The sequence below is a fragment of the Cupressus sempervirens genome, chromosome 6 (genome assembly GCF_028749045.1).
Source record: "Cupressus sempervirens isolate cs-2001-9-10 chromosome 6, ASM2874904v1, whole genome shotgun sequence".
Taxonomy (NCBI): Eukaryota; Viridiplantae; Streptophyta; class Pinopsida; order Cupressales; family Cupressaceae; genus Cupressus; species Cupressus sempervirens.
Window position 1 is genome coordinate 304,325,422 of NC_143123.1, and position 22,489 is coordinate 304,347,910.

Here is a 22,489-nt window from a genome sequence, read left to right on the forward strand (position 1 = left end):
CTCATTTAATCCCATTGACAATCTCTTACCCCTAAATCTTATCGTGTTGCAGGTCAGTGGAGCAGCAGGGGAAAATGTGGAAGTTTGATAATACAGCTCCTGTTTCGTCGCGGGCGCCTGTGAAGAAGAAGGCAAAGAAAAAGGGAAAGTACGACCATGCCAAATTAAGAGCAACCAAAGATGGTGATAAGTCCACCATGTACGTGCCCTCTAAATCCGATTCCGACCCTTACGAACGGAATCCAACTGAAGATATCATTGACCCTGAACTCCGCTATACGTTCCAAAGAAATTTTCAGGTGTTGCCTCATTTAAGCTTATATCAATTTCATTTTTTCTAAACCTTAAGGTTGTTTACATTTTATAATTGGTTCTACCCTTTTTGATTATCTGCAGTTCATTCGGAAGGTTTTCAGCGTCGACCCTTATTTAAAACCTCTTCCTGCACCAATAGGGCAGAGTATTGGACGCAGTTTGGGCTTTTTCACAAGCATCTTCACTCAGTTTTTCGGTGAGTCTTCTATTCTTTGGACTGTTATTTAAATTAACGGAGTCACGTAAGAGCTTGGAATTTGTACTACTTAACTTTTTATCTAATACATGTTATCTTAATTAGTACGTTCTATAATAATTGAGAGCACCAACTAAGAATTGTTGAAGCTAAAACTATTGAAGAGAAATGGCCTGCAAGTTTGTAATATTGTTAGAACATGGGATCTCCTGATACAAGTAATATGGAGAGAACTTATGCGGTGAGTTTGTTACCATTCTGCAGAAGTACCGTATATTTGAAGGGCTTCAGATGAGCTTTCACAGGAGACAAAGTTCTTTTCGAAGGAACCCATTATCGAACATAGCATTTGTGCAGTTAGGGTGATTTTTTTTTGGGCCGGGTTAAACAAGTCTGCTGATTATAAGAGAGTTGGCCCCGTACAGCTAACTGCTTTAGCATAAGATAGCTCCTCTACCGAATTTCACAGGCCACGTTAACACAAAGAGCACCTAATTGAGTGTCCTTCCATGTTTGTTCCCAAGTCATCATTGCAACAATTGCCCTTTCTGTCTCCACCTCTCGTTCATTACAGCAATTTTTTTTTTAATGGATTTACCGTCTTTAAGTACAGGTCAAATACATATAATTACCTTTGAATCCGGTTACCAAACAATTTAGAGATTGAAATTTACCTTTTCAAAACTCTGTATTGTACTCTGCAATGACATGAATGACACAAGCACACAGCAGGGAAGGGTCTAAGTTAATATCTGCAATTGCATAGCACTTTGAAGTATTTTAAGATTGAAAAAACTACAACAATCGTTGAGAATTTCATAAACGAGATGATAGTGGCTTTGGAGAAAAGGAATCAATGAAGCGACACAATATCTCAATTACACTTATGAACTAGATGCAAGGTAATGTTGGTGATCACAGTGATGGAGAATTCTCCATTCATGAAGAGGGTCTAGAATATGATCTTCAAGAAATGAATTCTTCAGCTCCTTGAAGAATTATGTATTGTGGTTAAGAATAACAAAAACATGAAGCAGAAACACCATAAAAGTTTGTGATAGATGCAGTAGATGAAAACCTTGATCCGTCTGCCAATACTGTAGCAATGTTCTGTCTCTTCATGGTCATGCTCATTTGACTTCTTCTGTTTGCAGCATGAACTTTGATGCATGCTGATTCTCTAGGGGAACTTATAGAGGAATGAAATACAAATCTGCTTTTTCTGAAAGATTACGTTGATGGAAAGAATTGGGTGGAACAAAGTTGATTTATTGTTTGTTACTATAATCTTTCAGTTTCTGAAAATATCTCAAAAAAAAAAAAAAAATTGCTTGCTCATTTTTGCACCAGATGGGAAATATCATGAACTTCCAGCTGAAATAATCAATAACATGGTAGACAATAGGGAAGATATTGCTACTAATAGTAAAAATAATGGCATTGTTGGAGATTCTAATTTTGAAGGTGACAACAAAGTATTTTAGGATAACAAGAACTCACCATTAATGATCATAGAGGAACCTTAAATATAGGGGTGATATACTCCACAGAGTGTGAACTGTAAGCATTTTGTTATTGTGTGTCAATATATGCAAACCTTCTAGAAGACAATGTGTCGATTCATCCCAAAGATTCAGGAGAAGTGTCTGCAGCTTCTTTCTTTAAATTTGAATTTATATCCAACTAAAGATGAAGACAATTTCATTTTTAAACAATTTTTGGGCATTTCTTCTCAACACTTTGGTAAGTAATAAAGGTTGATGTTTAGAAACAAATGATTTCACACGAAGAAAAAGATTTGCTTGAGAGAGAAGATGCCAAAGACGATAAAATAAGGGTTGGGACTGAAGAAAAGGAGTTAAAATAGGGAAACTTACAAGGGTGTGTTTGTTTTAGAGAAGATTCTTTGTAGGGAAAGGAGTTAGTGACTCATGATTAACAATGCCTACAATGTTGTGCTAATGGACAGGTTCTTTTCTAGGTATGGATTTAGTGACTCAATATTAACAATTTGTAAGTGTCTTAATATTAACAATGCGTACAAGTGTGTGCCAATGGATAGTTTCTTTTTTGGGAAAGGAATTTAGTGATTCAATTCTAACAATGTGTAATGACAAGAAGAATCCCTCTTGTTCCAGATGCTTGTATTGCACAATTAGGTTTCATGCAGCACAAATACTTTATTTGCAACTTTTGATTGAAGATGAAGATAAACTAGTATGGTTGTATGAATTTGGAATGAGGAGAATGATTACGCATGCGTTAGATAATGCATGCAAAAATCTTAATATCCTCCATTCTTTAATGATCTGAGTGCTTAAAGGAAGGAATCACCCTTGTAGTTGTGTTACGTTTCCAATCTCTACCTATTTTCCTTGATATTGTAAGTGCCAAACAAGATTATGGCATTCAAAGAATCTGCATCGTTGAAAATATTACATTTATCTAAGAACCATTGATAGCACAAATTTTCTAGCGGTCAAATTTCTCACAGAATTCGGAAGCCATGTTGTTAGTGTTTGCAAGCGGGTGACAAAGGATTGTGTGAGTTTGGACCCAAGTATTAGAAAGGAGATAGGGTGTATAGGAAGAAGTGGGTACATGAGGGGAGCTAATGTGGAATTGACTGTGAACTTGGGTTGTGTAGATTCAAGGACTAAGAAGCCTATGGAGCCTTTATCATGATATTTGACACTGAAGGGATTGCAAGAAGAAATAGTGATACACCTGCTAGGGCTGTCCTTAGACCTCACCTTTTCCGGGACATTGAGGTGAGGAGGGCATTTCATATATTTTGTGCATATTTTCATATCCATGGTATGTTTTGGATTGTTTTTAATCATCTTATGAGTTTTCTTTGTAGATGGAGAGACTTGGATGTTTTATTCCTGATGACCCGATGGCATGATGGGATGTCTCAATTTTGCTTAAAATGGCACGACAATTTTTTGATGTCATCCATAACACCAATTGTTTAGAAATGCTGAAAACATTAAAAAAAAAGTGAGGTATTTTCAAATAGATCTTTTCATGATCCTTGTGAAAATAAGCATTTGATAATCTTGTTCACAATTCTATATTTATATATTTCAGCATTATATTCAAATTTTGAGTTCGATTTTATAAGGATATTGCAATGTTTCTTTAATTGTCATCTTAGTTAGTCTTTACTTTATTAGAGAGTTTCTATTTTCATCTTTAGCTCACGATTGTTGTGTTGAGTATTAAGGAGATTGTTGAGTTTGTTTAGTTGGAATTGTTGTTGGCATGCATGTTTTGTCATAGGTGTTGTCATTGATGTCAATTCAAGAGTTTTGGAGAGGAGTTTGATAGACTTACTCTCTATGTTACAAGCAGTTGATCGAAATAGTACAGCCAATGTAAACATTCCTGAGTATGTGAGCTTGGAAATGTGTTGCAAGAGTGTGTAGACCTTATGTCTATGGTTGCAGCTCTTTATGTGATGATTCGAGTAAGTTATAGATGTTTTAGTGAAGATTGGTTGCATGCTAGTGATAGAAAATTATGCTAGAGGTGGTTGTAGTATTTTGTGGTAAATATGTTGACAAGTTGGACTTAAGGTTTGCGAGCATAAAGCATGGTAGAAGACTTGTAATAGCGCACACTTCAGTATTTGTGGGTCATTTGGTTCATGTTGTAATGTTTGCTAGCGTTTTGCATGTGGAATATTGCCTTTGGGAGCCAACAGGATAGTGTAGTGTGTTGATTGATTTAGCAAGTGTTAGTTATGGATCATGGCGTGTATTTTGATAATTGTAAATTGTTGTATAATTGTAAAAGGTGCCGTGTGCATCTTAGCATGGGTCTATTTAATTATTTATGCATTAGGGAAGTCCTAACAAGATGACCTCATTATTTGTTTTTAACTTGTATAAAGAAAAGTAATTTCCTTGGTTGTATGGTATGGGAGTGGAATGTTATGTGCACAGGCCTTGATGCTGGATATTAGAGCAGAGCTGAAGGATTCTCAGATGCTTTGATAGAGGCATGAGTGGAATTTGTTATCATTCCTAAGTGCACTTCATTGGAACTGTTAAGACAAGTGTATTGTCATTAGTCGGTTCATCATTTGGATTTGTAAATCCTAGAAGGTGGCTTTAACCTTCCCAACTCAAACAACGAGAATTCTTGAAGGTGGGCTTAACCTTCTCTCTTTGGGTAGTGTGTTCTGGCAGTGAGCCTTTGTGTTCTCATCAACTCCTAACAAGGTTGGAAACCTTTTCATTGGGGTTTGATCCTTTATAAGGACTTGTCCTTTCAAAAAGGACAAATGTACTAAATGTATTGTATCGACTTCTAATCGGGTCAAGTCTCCTAACAGAGACATTTTCATATTTGCGCATGGTCTTATGGGTATCATCCCCAACGAGATTTTTCCCTTAATAGGGTTTTCCTTGAAAACAAAAATCTTTGTGTTATGGTGTTGGTTTTCATCTTGTTATGCATTGTTATATTCTTGGTTGGTGATTTATTTAAGAAATCTGAAATTTATAATTGTTGCACACAACTGATTCATGCCCTGCCCCCCACAAGTTGTATGGTGTGGACTATTGTCACCTACATTACCTAGGGATGCGTTTCCACCCCTAAGCCCCGAGTTTCACAAACGGGGATAGGGGGACGATGAGGGGTCCCCACCTAGCCAAGAAAATCGAAAATGCGTCCCCAAAACTTAGGAATGGTCAACAAGTTTCTAAAACTTGTTAATCGTCACAAGGATTGATTTTTTGTTTCCTGGCCGTTTCAGGGACTGCTAAAAGTTTCTGATTAAAAAAATATTTTGACCACAAAATCAGTAACAAATGATTTTTTTCCTTGTGATCCCCATGTGTTGGAGTGAAGACTTGAATAAATTATAAAATAAAAGTTTTTACATTTTATAGTACTTTTAGTTTATAACTTTATATATAAATCAAAGTTCTATTTTTACTTTGCATTCTTGTGCCCGACATAGAGATGGATGTGTGTCTTGAAACTTGGGCTAACATAGATTATTACTGATGTGTTTCTTTTAGACATTGTCTTTTTAAATCTATATAAGGAGCTTTTATCTCCTCTATTTGATAAAACATCAATATATCATAACATGGTATTAGAGTGGATCAATGAGATTTTATAAAATCTGGCAATTTTTTAAAGAAAAATTCGAGCGTCTTTTGATTTGGAGCTTTTTCGAGAAGCTTGATTTTCAATTTTTTTAAAATTAGAAATTATTGGGGTATTTTATGAAATTTTGTGGCTCATCTTTGAAGATTTTTGCTGAAAATCATGAGTTCAGTTGATGATTTTGATTACACAATTTTCCTGGTTTGAGTGAAAGTCTCTGATTTTTGAGGATTGCAAGTACTTGCGTGTTTGTTGCATGTGGATATTGTGAGTTGCATGTTGATTGCATGTGCACTTTTATTACACGAAGTCTCATATTTTCGAGCTTGAAAGGTTCTTTGATGTTATTTCATAATTTTTTTCCTTAAAAAATTTCTTGTGGGGTTTTCATAAATTTCTGATGGGTTTTCGTAACTTTTTTTCTCTTTAGGAAATTATGGGTGGGTTTTAATAATTTTTTTCCTCAAATTATTTGCTGGGTTTTACTTTTTCCCAAAAAATGAAGCCTCTGTCGCAGATCTTGTTATCTGATTTTGATCGATTTTCACCTTAAAAATTGTGTTTGGTTTTTCTGATTTTTCTCCTAAAATATCATGGCTTTTTGCAGTCCTTTTGAGTGGTAGTGCTCATCTCCAGGAGTTCTTGGTGAGTCATCCTGCAATCTGTTTTAGGGTGTACTGCCCATTTGCAAAAAGGGTTTGATGATTTTTCTCAAAATTGTGATTTCAGTTTCATCTTAGTGTTTGTGGTTACAGAGAGTAACACCTTAGTCACCCCACATTAGATTGGATGGCTTCTTGGTCATTAACATTTTGCAGATGCAGTGAGGGTCTCAGCAACAGAAGAATGTTCTGACCACAAGACATGTAGTCTTTTGCAGGATTGTTAGACAATGACCATTAAATGAGGGTATTAGAATATTGCAATGTTTTTTTAATGGTCATTTGAGTTACTCTTTAGTTTATAGATGGTTTCTCTTTTTGTCTTCAGCTCACGATTATTTCATTTAGAAACATTGTCTTTGTAAATCTATACAAGGAGGCTTCATCTCCTCTGTTTAATACAACACTGATTTACCATAACAACTTTTAATGGTTAATTTTGAATGTTGAATGTGATAGATGCATAGTTCATTTCAATTTGATTGACCTCTTTAGATGCTTACTAATTTGTAATGGTATAATTATTTAATTGAAAAGCTATGTATTATTGTTTTAAATATTATTTATTTTTTGTATTATCTATATATTTGAATTTATTATTTGCTGGCATTCACAAAAGCCATATTTTTTTTCCATCTTCAAATGTTTCCCCGTCCACCATTTGATGATGTTTTTAGTTTTTTATGTGGTGGTGTTCGTGCAAAAGAAAGTACATTTTATTTATGGTGCAAAGTGAACAAGAAAAGGACAAGTGCTTCATGTGCAAGGTGTGGTAGAGAAAATGACAGAAAGAAAATAAGTTAATAACAATAACTTATGAAATATAAAATGACAAAAAAATGCTAAAAATAAGTTGAATTAATTAATTAGTTGGAGGAATTTGAACTAATAAATACATGGACACTTTAAGCATCATTTTCAGCCTGTTCCCTGTATACAGAAAAGTTCAAAAACATTTTTCTTAATTGGCTAGTCACCTTGCTGTGTAAAAAAGTGTTATTGGCAGCTTTCAGTCCATTGGGCAAGTTTCATTCTATCCAACTGTAAACATGATTAACATTTGGACTGCAGAGACCAATAGTACTGCTGTAACTAGAAAGTTTAATGGGCTAAAATTCAAAATCACTTCAAAAGGGATGACTAACACACAAAAACCAATAACTTGCCTCAGAAAATAAAGATAATCAGCATGATATTAATGGGATGATTATAAAATGAAGCAAAATATTGTGAACGTGACTTCAACAACTTCAATCTTTACTATATATCAGTTACAATTGTCTCCTAAGAATACTGATAATGATTGGCAGGTCTCAGCTTCTAAAATGAATTCCCTGTCATGTCCCCTTCTTGAAACAATAGTAATAATTAAATCAAACATATAAAAGAATAATATTAAAAATAATTAAATATTAGGTTAGTTAAACAAAAAGTCAAAAGGCATGAATGGAAAAGTTGTCTCCCTCATATGAGAGGTATAAAAGGAGAGATGAGAATATCATTTGGGGGAAAAAGGGAAAGAGGAAGCTAGAGAGTGGAGCATAAGATTTAAGGAGGTATTAAGGGAAAGAAAAAGGAAAAAACTAAGGTAGTATCTTGCCAGTTCTTTCATTCTTTCATGTATTCCATAGATTCAAGTCCTATAACACCAAAAGCATGACTCTAATACTTGTAAGGAAACCTTCAGCCATACAATGACAATCTCTACATAATTCACATGATAAAGCAATCATATCCATGTTCATAATCTACATGCAAGAAAATAGACAACATACCCACAAAAATTTGACACATGATATACCCTGTAAAAACCCTTATGAGGGAAAAACCTAGCCTCCAAAAGCATCCATCATCCATCTATTATTCAGCAATGCAACACTACGATAACATCCATGAAAGCCTTTAAAACCTCAACCATCAACAAGAATTTTATGTGAACAAGCATGCAACTACACATCCCATGCCATGCTTCCAATCTTCATAAATGCTAAACCTAACCAACCTTAATGACTACCCTTGTGGTTGCTTTTGTTAAGACAAGTTTCCTTAAAACTACTAAGTGGTATTACATAAACCATGTGCAACCAACCCTTTTACCCACTTTTAATATTGCTTACTTTATTAATTATCTTTCTTAATATTAAATAATTACAACAATTATAATATTACAATGTAGTAATACAACATCAAGTGATCTTGAGAATATTCCAAAATAATTTCTAAATGTACGTCCATTTGGGTGCCCTTGGGTATATCATTTCATAATAAATAAAATATTACAATAATAAATATTATAATTCAAGGTGTACAATACCTATTTCCCAACAACATTTCCATCGTAATAATTTTATTATTATTCATTTTCCTTAAATGCAACATGGATGGAAGTGTATCATTATGTGTGTTCTTGCATATTCCTACACTCAATGGAGTGTATAATGGCATCAAAGACTAGAACTTGGTCAATTCGAATAAGTATCTAGAGTGGGTTGTGGAACGTGGTTGAATTGTGGCAAAAGAGCGAAGGCTTAGTACCAAAGTTACAAGACATGGGACTTGGCATAAGCTTATGTGACGAGAGACAATGTAGAAGATGAAAATTTCATTAATGTGCTTTGGAGGAGAATCAAGATTGGTGGAGTTTGCAACAAGGGTTTTGGAGAGGATGTTTGGCTTAATGGAGGTTTTGATGAAAAGGATATGTGAAATGGGAAATCTTTAGAGGGTGTAGAAATGAGATGTGGATCCTAGATGAAGCGAAATGATGGAGATCATAAAAGGAGCTTCATCTATAGAGGATCTTTAGATATCAGCCATGGACGAGAGCATATAGATATGGAAGTTCTAAAAACTTAGTATAAATTCTTGAGGAGTAAAAACATGGTATGATGAAAGTATAATCTTTGTCTTCTCCTAAGGGGATTCAAAATGAGGAATTTTAAAAATGAGTTTTTTTATAGAATGACGTGGGCATGCATTATTTGTTAGAAAATTTAGTAGGATAAATTTGGAGTTAGGACTTAATAAAGTTGTCAAATCTTGACATCATAGACCCCTAGCATCTAGGTGTCCACGTGGCCTAGTTTCCAATGTTTGGGTCAAAACGTCCAGAATTGAACTTTTGTCTTAAATCTTTCTGGGTTGATTTTAGGTGAAAAAGTTCTGGGGGTCACATAAAACATGTCAGAGAAGGGTTTTGGTCAAGGAATATACAAAATGAATCAAACATTTTGATGAGGATGAGCAATATATGATTGTAGGAACATAAGGCAAGGATTGCAAAGTAGGCAATTTCCAATCTTACACTGATGGCTTCCTTCTTGCCCATGCCCTCATACACAACTCACTGTGGGCTTCCCCTCATTAGCAATATGAAAGAGGAAAACCTAAGGCTCTGGGAATTACCTCTTGATACTAACGTAAGTGATTAGCTAGGTAATGGATTGGAGAAGGAACATAACTAGTAAACTTGTAAAAGTCCTATAAATGATAAACTTAAAAATAAGTAAAAGAGAAACGAAATAAGATTTGACATCCACAATCTCTATGCCAGTAGTCAACTTAATTGAAAAAACTGACTTGACTGCTTTGTCAGAACAAAGATTTGTCAGCTTTTGCATTGGTTCTACTATGAAGATTGACATTGTTTATTACCAAGAAACATGCACTTTAGGGCAATCTGCCAGTAACGCAAAGGTTGCAATATAATAAAATTCATTGCAAAGTGGGTTACATGATGACAAGTCAAGTCCTTGTTTGTGTATCACTTTATTGGGGATACAATCACGTTTGTATCTGTTTCAGAATGTGTTAGCTTTTATGATGCATCACAACTCCTTTAAGGGAGTTTGCGAAGATCCTCCAGTATAAAATCAAGGCAATGAGTGGAATAGGGAGTCCAAAATATAGATGGGGGTTTCTCTATGAAAATTCTACTTGCAACAACATAATTTAGTAGATTGTTTGTGATGACCTGCACAATGTTTGCCTCACTTACCTCAACCATGACTGTAATGTCCCCAACAGGTAGGACACAATTTCTAATTTTCCTCACTGATTCTTTCAGTCTATATTTCCACTGCTTCAAATACTGGTGCACTAGATGTCTTAGTCTGATAATAAGAATGAGATATATTGATGCAGAATAGTACCTAGTAGTGGTATATTCAGAATAACTGTTGTGACTGTGCCTGGAATCAGTTAGCTTCTATACCAGCAATACTCTGGCTTCTATATAAGACCATGACATACCTGATGAATGGCTCTTAAACCAAGTTAGTAGTTCAAACCCAATAGTGTATATCTGTTTTGCGCATGTACTGCAACTACCTCAATCAATATCTGGATTTTGGCAAGGCAATCCTGTTCAGATTTGAACTTGGGGAAAGGTCTTTACCAACAGTTCTTGCGTTTGACTTGACAGTGCACAGAGGTGAATGCTAAAAAATGAATTGACTTCAATGATAATGCTGCTTACTCCAGATTTTATATATCTGTGTATGCTTGCAGGATTTTGAATATTTCTTTAATAATCTAATATATTCCACATGGCGTCTAATATGACTATTGACATACGACTCTGTATATCTCCCTGCCTGCAGACTTAATCCTTCCTCCCCTGCATGATGTAATTGTGGCTTCTAATGCTGATTGGATACTGACTGTATTCTTAAATGTGCTGATTTGGATGTCCAAATTCCTATTTGACAACCTTAGTTTGTATATGGCTAGTGCCTACTATTACTTGTCTGAATGCAATGATTTGCTGACTATGACATATATGTTTGTTCCCGAATCCATGCCTGGTCTCCTGATGTGTATAACATAATAGCTGACCCCCCATTGTCGTTTTTATTGCCCACTGATATGTGCGGGGGAAGGACAGGGGTCAGGACTCCCCAAATTCAATGTTTTGACTATTATTCGAGATAACCATTATCACTAAGTATTAAATATATGCTCTTTGATATATAATATTTATTATATATACTTTTATTAATAATGTAATATTTAGTGTATATTATTATATATATTTTAATGGTAAATTTTTAATTAATATATATGTACATGATGAGATATGACTTATTATATATATATATATATATAATATTATGATGATATTTTAAATATTATAATTAGATTTATATTATCCAAATTATATTATCTATTTATATTTTGATTATTATTTATTTTAATTCTATTGGTTGTTTATTTTTAAACCTTATTTCCAAAAGGGCTTGATGTATTTAGGGTTTCAAATGAGGGGATATGACTGACTTCCTCTAAAATTCAACATAGGATGTCTACATTACTAACCTTTCCTAAACCATAAGTTGATTTTAGAAAAACAATATCACAAATGGGATAAACAAGGAAATTCGGTAATGTATTTTTCTCTCATTTGCCCAACTATTAGACATAACGGCGCAACCCATTTTCCTTCATATCTCATTTCCTTCACAGCTACCTTTTCACTCAAAATTTTAATTTCATCATTAAGGCTTTGAACCTTGTCCTATCAACATCACTATCTTGGAGATTAAACAAAATAATCAAATGTACATGATAATTAGACATCTTTCTTTTGTATTGCTATCTAAAATTTTACTTGAAAAAATGAAAATGCTTAGAACTTTTAGAGTTCCAATAGCCTTTGCAAAAGAATAGTTAGACCAAATAATGATTGTAGATGTCAATATTGCATTTTACTTGGAAATTAAACAAAATAATTGAATGTGGACAATTATGAATCTTTGAAATGTATAGACATCTAAAACTATAGCTTAAAAAGAAAAACTGCAATGGTTAGAATTTCAATGGCCTTTATAAAAGCTTGTAGAATTTATCGACCAAATTGGTTTAAGAGATATTTTTATGATTTACTTTCATTGGAATAGAATATAATTATATAATTAATAAAAAATAACTAATTTATGAAGTTACATAAATCTTATTAGTTTTAATTAAGAATAATATTATATATAATTTTAACAAAATTATAACTTTTACAATGAAGCATCAGTGTTATTTTATTAAAGAAAATATTTTAAAGAAATCTTCTACTTTTTTTTTATTAACAGTCCGAAGTTAGCATTAACAATGGAGTTAGCATCCTCTAATACATTATTCTTATAATTAAAATAGTGATCTACTTATAATTTAATTATGTTTTAAAATAAATTTATGTTTGTATTAAAACCAGAAATTAAAGACTAACTTCTTCAACTATTTTGCATTCGCAACAATTATTGCACTACAGAAGTAAGTTGATTCTTTGTGTGCCATATAAGATTCATTTGCAAAAGAATTATCCTCATTGCAAAAAAATTATCCCAAAATATTCTCCACTGGATCCTGCCATGTAGATAAAATTAGTGCAAATAGTTCAGTGCACAAACTATAACTTACGGAAACTTTATTCAATTGAAAAAAACAATTTTTCATTTTCCAAATAGTTCGGTGCATGGACCATAAGTTTTCAGGCCGTTGCACAGATTGCCATTGGTAGACACAGGCAGTCTAGAGAGTTCTTCATATTGGTTTTCAACAAAGTCCTCTAAGGGCGAGTCCAGAAACTTCCACAGGGACCCTCACAATGTGACTGGTTGCTTGGCTCCTAAGTCACAGGATTCGCCGAATTTCATCCATGAAGTTCAAATTTCAGCAAATTTTTAGTTTTACCCTTTCTGAACTTCATCCGAATTTAATGATATTTAATATTATATATATATATATATATATATATATATATATATATATATATATTTATTAGACTGCAGGAATCGGGTGCAGCACGGCCCCCCCTATAAACTGCAGTGCGCCGGATAAACTTTTTAACGTGACCGGTAGCGCTCGCGCCCACCGGTACCACGGGGACGGGGGAGACTAGAACCCGTGACCAACCCCTTGCAACAGGGAAGATTTAGCCAACCGAGCTAGGGCCCCCGCCCATATTTAATATAATATTGTTATTAATGATGATATTATATTATTTTAGAATAATATTGAGTTATTTAGTTTAATTATTTAGCAATGTCAAACTATATTTGACAATTTTTTGGACATATTACTTATATTAAAAATAAATAAATTTATGTAAGTTAATCTTAATGTCGATTTTTTTCTGAATATTTACCCTTGCCAAATTTCATCTGAATTCTATGATCAGTGAATTCGAATTTGAACCTTGTTACTTAGCTTGGTTCTCTTTCAATAACTTCCATGAAACTTCTCTCAGTTTCTACGCCTGCACCACCTAATTGGATGTCGAATTCCATCCACCGTGACTCAGAAAACACACAATTGAAGGATGAAAGTTTTCAAAAACAAGATGGCAAGTACAGAACTTATTCGATGTGGATGTGACTAAATTTTTCTCCCCATTTGATGATTTCCAAGCTTTTTATGCCTCTCTCTATATAATTTTCTTCAGGGTTTTATATCCAATCAACATCTCTCAGCAATAACAAAAACAGAAAAACAAACAGATAAAGAACATAACTTAACTTCAAAGTGGGTGTGATCGAAACTTTATTTAGAGCACTGACTGGAAATTGCTGCCATGTTTTACACTGCACAATCTGATTTTGAACTGAAATAAGCCTAAATTGGATTATATTACAAGTATCTTGGGTTTTCCCTGAGTTTGCTATGCGTTGGCACAAATATGCTTGATAAGAAGTAAGTTTGAAATAGCTGTCAATAATGAATTGTGAAATCAATGTAGATAATAACAAAGAGCCAACTTCATATGTCAGCAACCTTCATATCTTGAAAGACAGGCCTCAATTGCCCCCCTGGCCAGGGCTTTTATTTGCTCTCTTGAAGAAAAGCCTGAGATCCAAATGACTGTTGAGGTTTGTGAAGAGGGAAAGCTATATTCCACACGGCCTTACCCGTGGATTCCTCATATTTTCACATACTCTGATTCAAGCCCGTTGAAAGTGTTGACTATAGTTGCAGCTTTCTTTCTTTCTTTGAGCCATAAGCTTGTTGAAGCATGGGAAGGATATCATACAGATCTGGAGAGACATCATATGAGCCAGCTCTGCACGCCCCAGTTTCATATTCACACAACGAACTTGAATCGCTACGATTTGGAACACTACATGCAAAATCCAAATTTGGAAGCCTATTTTGCCAGAAAATTTGAGAAACTTCCAGATATTATACTATTGCTATTTTTTGCATTGAAAAACTAAAATAACCCTTGGGAAAATTAAGACTAACCAATAAAAAAAAAAGAAATTATGAAATAAAAATTAATTTTAAAATAAAACAACTATAAACTTTAGAAGTGGAATAATTTTTGTTATAAATATTAATTAACTGAGGGCATCTAAAAACATTTGTTTCCTGCATATATATAGGCAGCAACTAGAAAAACAAATTTCCTGGCTGAATGAAATGAATGGAACAATGGAACCTACATTGTCCAGCTGCACTTAATATTATTTTATACTTGTGTCTATTTCAAGTTTTTCTTTTGAGCCGTGGTTGGGAACCTAGAGTAGTGCATGATATGTATACACATCTAAATTGTATTTTTGAACTCTGAACCTAACTCTTCCAGTAGTTTTTGAAGTTGAAGGTGGTGAAGGAATCACAAAAGTAGAAGAGTTCCTCTGAATCTAGCTTATGATTGCTATCTCTGCTTGTTTCCTTTCTTTTACATAGTTTTTATCCCCAAAGTACTCTCTGAGTTTTTACTTTGCATACAACATCAAGAGGCACTTGCTTGCACAAAGAAGCATCTAGTTTGAACATGTATCAAGGAGTGATTTCAAGTGGAGTTTTTATCTTCGAAGAACTTTTCTTGAGTTTTTACTTTGCATACAACATCAAGAGGCACTTACACAAAGAACCATCCAGTTTAGATATGCATTCAAGGTGCAATTTCAAGTGGTTAATGTATTCTCCACTAATTGCAAGCCAGTTCCTCTTGTTTAGTCCCTGGGGTGACATGTTGTTAACTCAATCCCTTGCTTGTTGACAATGATTATAACAAATGTGGATGAATAATATACAATTTCTAATAATAACAATGCCCAGAAAGATGTAACATGGATTGTAAAATAACATAAATATTTTAGAAGCTTCAAAATGGATTACACAAAAATAATGAATTAAGCCTCCTCCCCAACGTGTTGCTGCTATAGTGATTACAAAATATATGCTTCCACAAAATGCTAAAGTGTCTTAAAAACAAAAATAGCTGCAAAGAAAAAATTAAAAATATATAGTGAAATCCAAACAAAGCTTTCAAAGTACAAATACAACCTGTGGGTAAGATTGCCCTTTGAAGTCAAAAGGTTTTTCATCCTCCAATTTCTAGAATAAAAAAATAATTGTCCTTGAATCTTGTAAATAAACACAAGGCTCAAACTTTGAACAAAAAATTGAATTTTGGTTGTCTCTGTGAAGGCCATCAAGCTTCTCAATATGTAGCACCAGTAGGGCACAATTCCAATGCTCCATTTTCCCTTGAAAAATTAGAAATCAATTGAGGCTCTTTTTAAAAACTAGCCTCACATTATCTTATAGAATATTAATGAGTTTCACTCTAAAATATCCCCAACTTTGTAATGAATGCCAATTGTAACTCATTTTTAATGAGCTTTCATAGAATCTGTCTTGAGTAAATTGCAGGGTTTTGGGGTTACAACAGCCTATCCTGGAAACCCGTGCCCCCATATGTATGAAATTATTTTATTAGGTTACTTTATTGACTTATATTTTCTCCACTAACATCTCGATATGCTATTTTTGCTTTGGTCTTATTGGGAAATAAGAATAAGGACTGGGCTTACACAAGTTTCATTAATAAAAAAAAAGTACAATACATTATATTTATTTTTTCTCTTCTTTTTAATTCCATGAAATTGAAATGGAAAGAAAATAGCATGGTTACCAGGAGACCCGTCTCCTACACCTGGAGACGTGTCTCGGAGACCCCCAGTACCGGAGACACGTCTCTAGGTACCGGAGACGTCCCCAAAAATGTTTGGATGCACGAGGTTTTGGTTGCCATCTCCAAAGTCCCCCAACCAACAATTGATGTCTCCCACCAAAAATATTGAGCATAAGGCATCATAAAACTCCTAAATCTTATCCTCTATCATCACCCCTTAAAAATTTGTTATTACTTATATCATATATGTTAGTAATTATAATGATAGCCACTATAGTTTTCCAATCAATTTGCTTAATTGCCTCTAGAAAGACTTGTCAATGATGTATAATTATTTCTTTATTAAACAACAATTAATGTCTCCAAGTACCCCGTCTCCTATTTTTGAAAATTAGCCGTACCAGTACCAGTACCAGTCTCCAAGGTCTCCAAGTACCCCAGTCTCCTGGTAACCTTGGAAAATAGTGAATGTAGAAGATGTGTCAAATTAAAAAAGAAATAAAAAGAAGATTCAAAATGCCTTTTCAAATTTGATGCAATGGGACACTGGGCTATTTGAAACTGACAGTGAGCTGCCTTAAATTAACTGTTGGCTTGGCCAAATTAAAACCAGGGGCTTCCTTTGTGCTGCTACAACCGGCTCAAGCTCAAGCTCCAACATATGTTGCCAATAGACTTGCTGTTTATTGCTTCAATGTTTTTGTTCTTACCTTATTTGTGCTTTGCAAATGGTATGAATGGCTTGTGGAGGTTTTGTAATTGCCTTCTACTTGTTCCTTTTTTACAAAAATAAAATTTATTCATTTATTCACTTTGTTTATTATATTTTTCCTGTGTTAATTCTGATTTTCACATACTCGCAATGACTGAGTATTCCCATATGGATTCAGCAAGTTTACCAGGACTTGGGTCTGAGTTCTTGGGCGTTGCTTTAGCAAATTACGAAATTGCTCACAATGACCAAGAGGGTGGAAACATCTCTAGGGACGTTCCCATTTGGGAGGAATGTCTGGGGATGCCCTATATCCCCTAGAATAGCATAGGGATGTACGTATGTCCTTTGACCATCCCTGGCATCCATAAAAAGTTAGTTCAATCCATTGTTCTAAAAAATCAAACAGGTTAAGAACCCCAATTTTTTTTTCCTTTTCACTTTTCTGTCTTTGAATACTTTTGTTTCTCTTTTCCTAATTTTCACACTTCAAATTTGTATTTTCACTAGCACAGGTGCACTGCGAAGATATTATCGTTGCATTTGGCAAATTGGGCACAACTTTTCAGAATACATTAATCATGTCTGTAATCTCTAATGATTTCTCCATCAGCCTTGATGCTCACATTGTTTAAAAATAATGAAAAATGACCATGACTGCAACACCCAGATCCTGCTCAAGTTTATAAAAGCTAAAAAATTAAAAAAAATGGGCTGTGCCAGATTTCTTCTTCGACTTGAAATAACAGTGTTTTTGTGATATTTCAGAGTTCTTTATTTTCCATTTTTTTCTATTTCTAATTCACACCTAATAATAATTACCCTATTAGGTTTGCTGCCTGATAAAAAGTTGTACCACAATACAATTTTGTAGAAATTACAGCTTCTTTCATTGATATCGCTTACATCAATGTTCACAAATCTTTCTTTGTTTTTTGTAATTAATTTTTCAAACATAGCATGTTATATATTATTTCTAAATTGGCAGTACTAGTTCCTTTTTGAGATTCGTTCAATTTTTTTGGCTCGGGTTTGGGTATATTCCTACAAAAACATTTTTTTTTGTGTGGATATATATCTATATAGCAGCAAGTTTATACAGCACTATGCTACTAGTAAAGCAACATATCAAAATACACCACGATATATATTGAAGTTTTCATCCAAAGACTAAATTATATAGGAATATGCTAAGATACACCATAATATCAATGATTCAGTTAAAAAATAATAACGTCAAAATTAACAATCAGCGATCACTGATTTAATATCATCGCAAGTCATTAAACATATGGTCCTGCTGTGGCAATTTAGATGGAAAAAAGTTTTTAAAAAGTAGAAAAAAAAAAGATGGAAAAAAGCTTTTAAAAAGTTCTAAAAAGTGATCAAGAGTAGCCAAATTCTGCCAAGGTTCTGCCGCTTACACACAAATTCACTAAATATTCTTGTAAATTCTGCCTAGTTCCTTAACTGTGAACCCATAAAGAATTTGCAGGACCCTGGACAAATTTTAGAATTACAGCATCTAGACCAGGATTTTGGCTGGACTGGACTGGGCTGGAACCCTGGGGTGCCAGGGAAGAATCTTGCTACCCCTTTCTATCCTCAAGATTTGGAAAAAGAGTTGCCATCCTTGAAGCCTATACCCCCCATCACCTAACTTGAGGAACATTGTGATTATACAACAAATATATTGATATATAGCATAGAAAAATGAGACACGATGAATGATGGAAAGAGTATATTTAATCAAGGAAGGGGAATCAAGTATAGGGGTGTCTCCCTTCAAAGATAGCCAATGCTAAAATACATTTTATTTATCAAACGCACAGACAAACGAAACCCCAATATGCAGCCATTATAGTTCTGGATAAACATTTGTTGTGTTTCTACCCTTGGTTTTAGCTTTATCCATTGGCTGGATGCTACATCTATCAAAATGGTCAAAATTGACCAAAATAGATGGAAAAAAAACTTTAAAATAGATAAAATCCCAGGTTCTGCTGCTTATGCACAAATTAGCTCAAAATTCTTGTAAATTCTGCCTGGGTCCTTCACCGCCAACCTACAGAGAATTTGCAGGATCCTGCGTGAATTTTAGAATGACAACATCTGGACTAGAATTTTGGCCGGAGCTGACCAGACCAGAACCCTTGGCCACCAGGGAAGAATCTTGTAGCAGTGTATTATTTAATAGCTACCCCTTGCTATCCGCAAGATCTGAAAAAAAGAGTTACTATTCTTGAAGCCCATTCCCCCATCACTACAATTTAGAGGAACACTGTGAATATACAACATATCGATTGATATATAGCATAGAGAAATGAGACAGAATGAAAGATGGAAAGAGTTTATTTAATGAAGGTGAATTAAGTATAGGGGTGTCTCCCTTCAAAGATAGCCAATACTACAATAGATTTTGTTTATCAAATGCACAGACAAATGAAGCCCCAGTATGCAGCCATTATAGTTCTGGATAAATATTTGTTGTGTTTCTGCCCTTTGAGTTAGCTTTATAATTTACATATTGGCTGGATGCTACATCTATCAGAGATGTATTTGTTTTCAAAAGACAGTAGAATACTGAGGTGAGTAGTTGTAACTTGACCTATTTTGTCATCCAAATCAGCTTCTCTCTACAATTAGTTATAGCAAGACGTGGTCAATAGGTGGACAACTTCACCATTAGATAACCCTAACACAGTGTAACTAACTACATCCATGACAACTGAAATTTTAATAATTCTTAAAGACATCTCTGGGAAGAGTTTCACATTGTGTATCCTTCATATCTCATTCAGTTGAAGGCACAGATGTGAAGTAAATACGTTAGAAACATTTCTGGATATGCAGTGACGTATTCAGAAACACTACTCATACAGAACCCTTATTCTGAATGTTTGCATTTGATATGTGATAACATTTCCAAGTTTGGACCTCATTCAAAATTGCATCTAGGTTCCAGACTTTTATGGCATCCACAGGCAGTACTTGGATAATATTGACTACTTAACACACACACACACACACACACACATATATATTGGATAATAGCTACACAAAATTATATATAGTGGGTTAATAAAATTTATTATTTCCTGTATCCGTTTTTCTCTAGTCATTATAAATATTTATTTTTTCAATTAGGAAGTACTGAAGAAAAATAAATTAGTCTTTCAGTAGTAATTTTATATAATGCAAATATTATAGTTGACATTCATATCAGATTTTGAGCATTAATAGAGTTCAGTTAGTCCATTTAATGGGCAAAATTTCTTGAACTGTCAATGTGTTTCTTTCTGCAGATCCAGAGGGCATTGAGAAGGCCCAAAGATCAATGGGGCTAGGAAAGGAGGAAAGAATAAGGAGAGTTCGTTGATCATCTGCTTTTACATCTACAATGCAAAATTTACCTAGCATATTTGATGTTTTCATGTTTCCAAGAACCAATAGTCACCTACAGTAGACCATACTTATCACTGGTCGAGTTGGGCATCATCAACAAGATATTTGATGTTTGGCTTTACTTATAATTTATGTTCTTTGCATTTTTAATGTTTGCCTTCGGTTCAAGAATCAATAAAATGCTTCTGATACTCGTACTTCTGAAATTTGCTTAAAGCAAGCAACCATGAGAAGATTCAAAATTTGTAGTCTTACATAAACTTAATAGAATCCACATCAAATTGGGTGAAGTTACTCTGAGTAAGTTGAAGTGTGTGTCGAGTGACATTTTTATACTAAAGAAGCTGAAAAATTAAATAGTCCAAACAAAAACTAAGTTGCTTGAAGCATCCGTACATAGCTCCAAACTGTTTTGTCTACGTGGATCTTTGTAATAACTCTTCGCGTTGTAAAATCATGTTGATTCTAAGCAATAACATTAGCAAGTACAGCTGCAGACTCCTTATAATGATGGGTATCTTTCTTGTTTGCTACAATTATAAGATCTCACATCTTACATAAGCAGGCATGCCAGATTCTCATGAAAATTATTGAATGCTGTCACATACCCTTTTATAATCGAGTTCCACTTTTCAACTCCATAATTCTTCTTGTTAAATTGGATCTAACATTCTAATTTTTATTTTTGTAGTCTATAAATATAGCTCATCTATGCATGTCACACCATAATTGGATCTAACATTCTAATTTTTATTTTGTAGTCTATAAATATAGCTCATCTATTTATCCGAGCCCACTGATACAAATATTGATTTTCTTATGTGCAATAACATAGAAATTTCTTCTAGAAGTCAACAAGTGGACCAAGAGTCAACGCTTAGAATTCCACCATAGATGTCACTTCGGGATTTGAAGAAACACTTGCTGCGTTGCCCCCTTTTTCAATATTAAAGGCAATTACTTAACACAGTTTTCTGAGTGCTCCCCAAGTTGCTGAGTACTCTCTATGATTTTTTTGTCATGTTGAAATATTTGGGCTTTTCGCCGAGTCTGCAAACTATGACTTAACATTACTTATCATTATATTTCTGATTTAAGTACAGTTATGTATTTGACAATTTATGAGCAAAATAAGTATAATTATCAATCACTTGTTGTCTGAGATCACTACGACATTTGGTGTCGTTTTGCAACAGTAAACTGTTGTAATTGCGATGTGCATTTGTCGCCCTAGTGATAAACTCGCTCGTCGGCTCTCGTCGGACTTTTGCTGTGTGAGGGCGTTCGTCGTAATGGTGACGATAGACACTATCGTAACTTGGAAGAAGGGAGGGACAAGAGTTCATGTTCATGACGTCGCAATTGTAATTGTCCTCCGTTGTAATTATGACAGTTGAAACTTTGACTCTGTTGTCGCAATTGCGACATAAATGTGACAACTGTGCTGTAGAAGTGACGTTTATCCTTTGGAGCATGTCGTCGTAGTTATGATGCTTTGTGACAACTATGTTGTGCAAGGGACAAATATCTGTCGGAACTGATTGTCGCTTTCAAGGTAAGTCTGTCGTAATTGCGACGACTAGTTGAATTGTTAAAAATAAATATTGCAAACATTATGGTTGGCATTGTTTGTATGGTTTGTTCATAGATTTCTATTGACCAGCTCTAAAGGATAAGGTAGGAATAGGGGAGGTTTTATTTTAAAAATATTGTTTAAATAGTTTGGTCGAGGGTTCCCTAAGATCAAAATTTGATGATTCTAATGGAGGGGAACGGATTTTAGATTCTCTATGTCCCAATGTAGAGAGAAATTCCTTGTTAGGAGGATATTGTTCGACATTAGGAGATTACTTGAGATTCTGAAGTTGGTTTTCCACTATTTTGCCTTCCTCAATCACTAGATCTGAATGCCATTTGGATTGCAGAAAATCATTATTCTTTTAGTTTATGGGAGGGCTCAGAGTTAGTTGCTTCCTTTGTCTATTTTTTGTGGTCAGGAAATATCATGTGAAAGTCTAAAGGAGATGTTAATGAACATGAGGAAAATTGAGTAGGAATGTTTTATCTCTATAAATCTCTTGCTTCAAAGTATAGATTGATTGATTTGTGATAATTTGGATAGGGTTGAATTCTTAGTTGCTTCCTTTGTCTATTTTTTGTCG

At 34.2% G+C, this 22,489-nt stretch overlaps 1 protein-coding gene and 1 long non-coding RNA gene across 2 annotated transcripts; both read left to right on the top strand.

The window, feature by feature from the left end:
• The first annotated feature begins 33 nt into the window (after positions 1-33).
• Positions 34-20,617, top strand: LOC149552415 (zinc finger/BTB domain protein). The gene is made up of 3 exons (XM_089787969.1): positions 34-299; positions 397-511; positions 20,228-20,617. The coding sequence occupies exons 1-3, from the start codon at positions 75-77 to the stop codon at positions 20,299-20,301; spliced, it is 414 nt and encodes a 137-aa protein (XP_089644095.1). The 5' UTR covers positions 34-74; the 3' UTR covers positions 20,302-20,617.
• Positions 3,158-3,617, top strand: LOC149552416 (uncharacterized). The gene is made up of 2 exons (XR_016352922.1): positions 3,158-3,282; positions 3,375-3,617. It is a non-coding gene; the product is annotated as an uncharacterized LOC149552416 (long non-coding RNA).
• Positions 20,618-22,489: the final 1,872 nt, after the last annotated feature.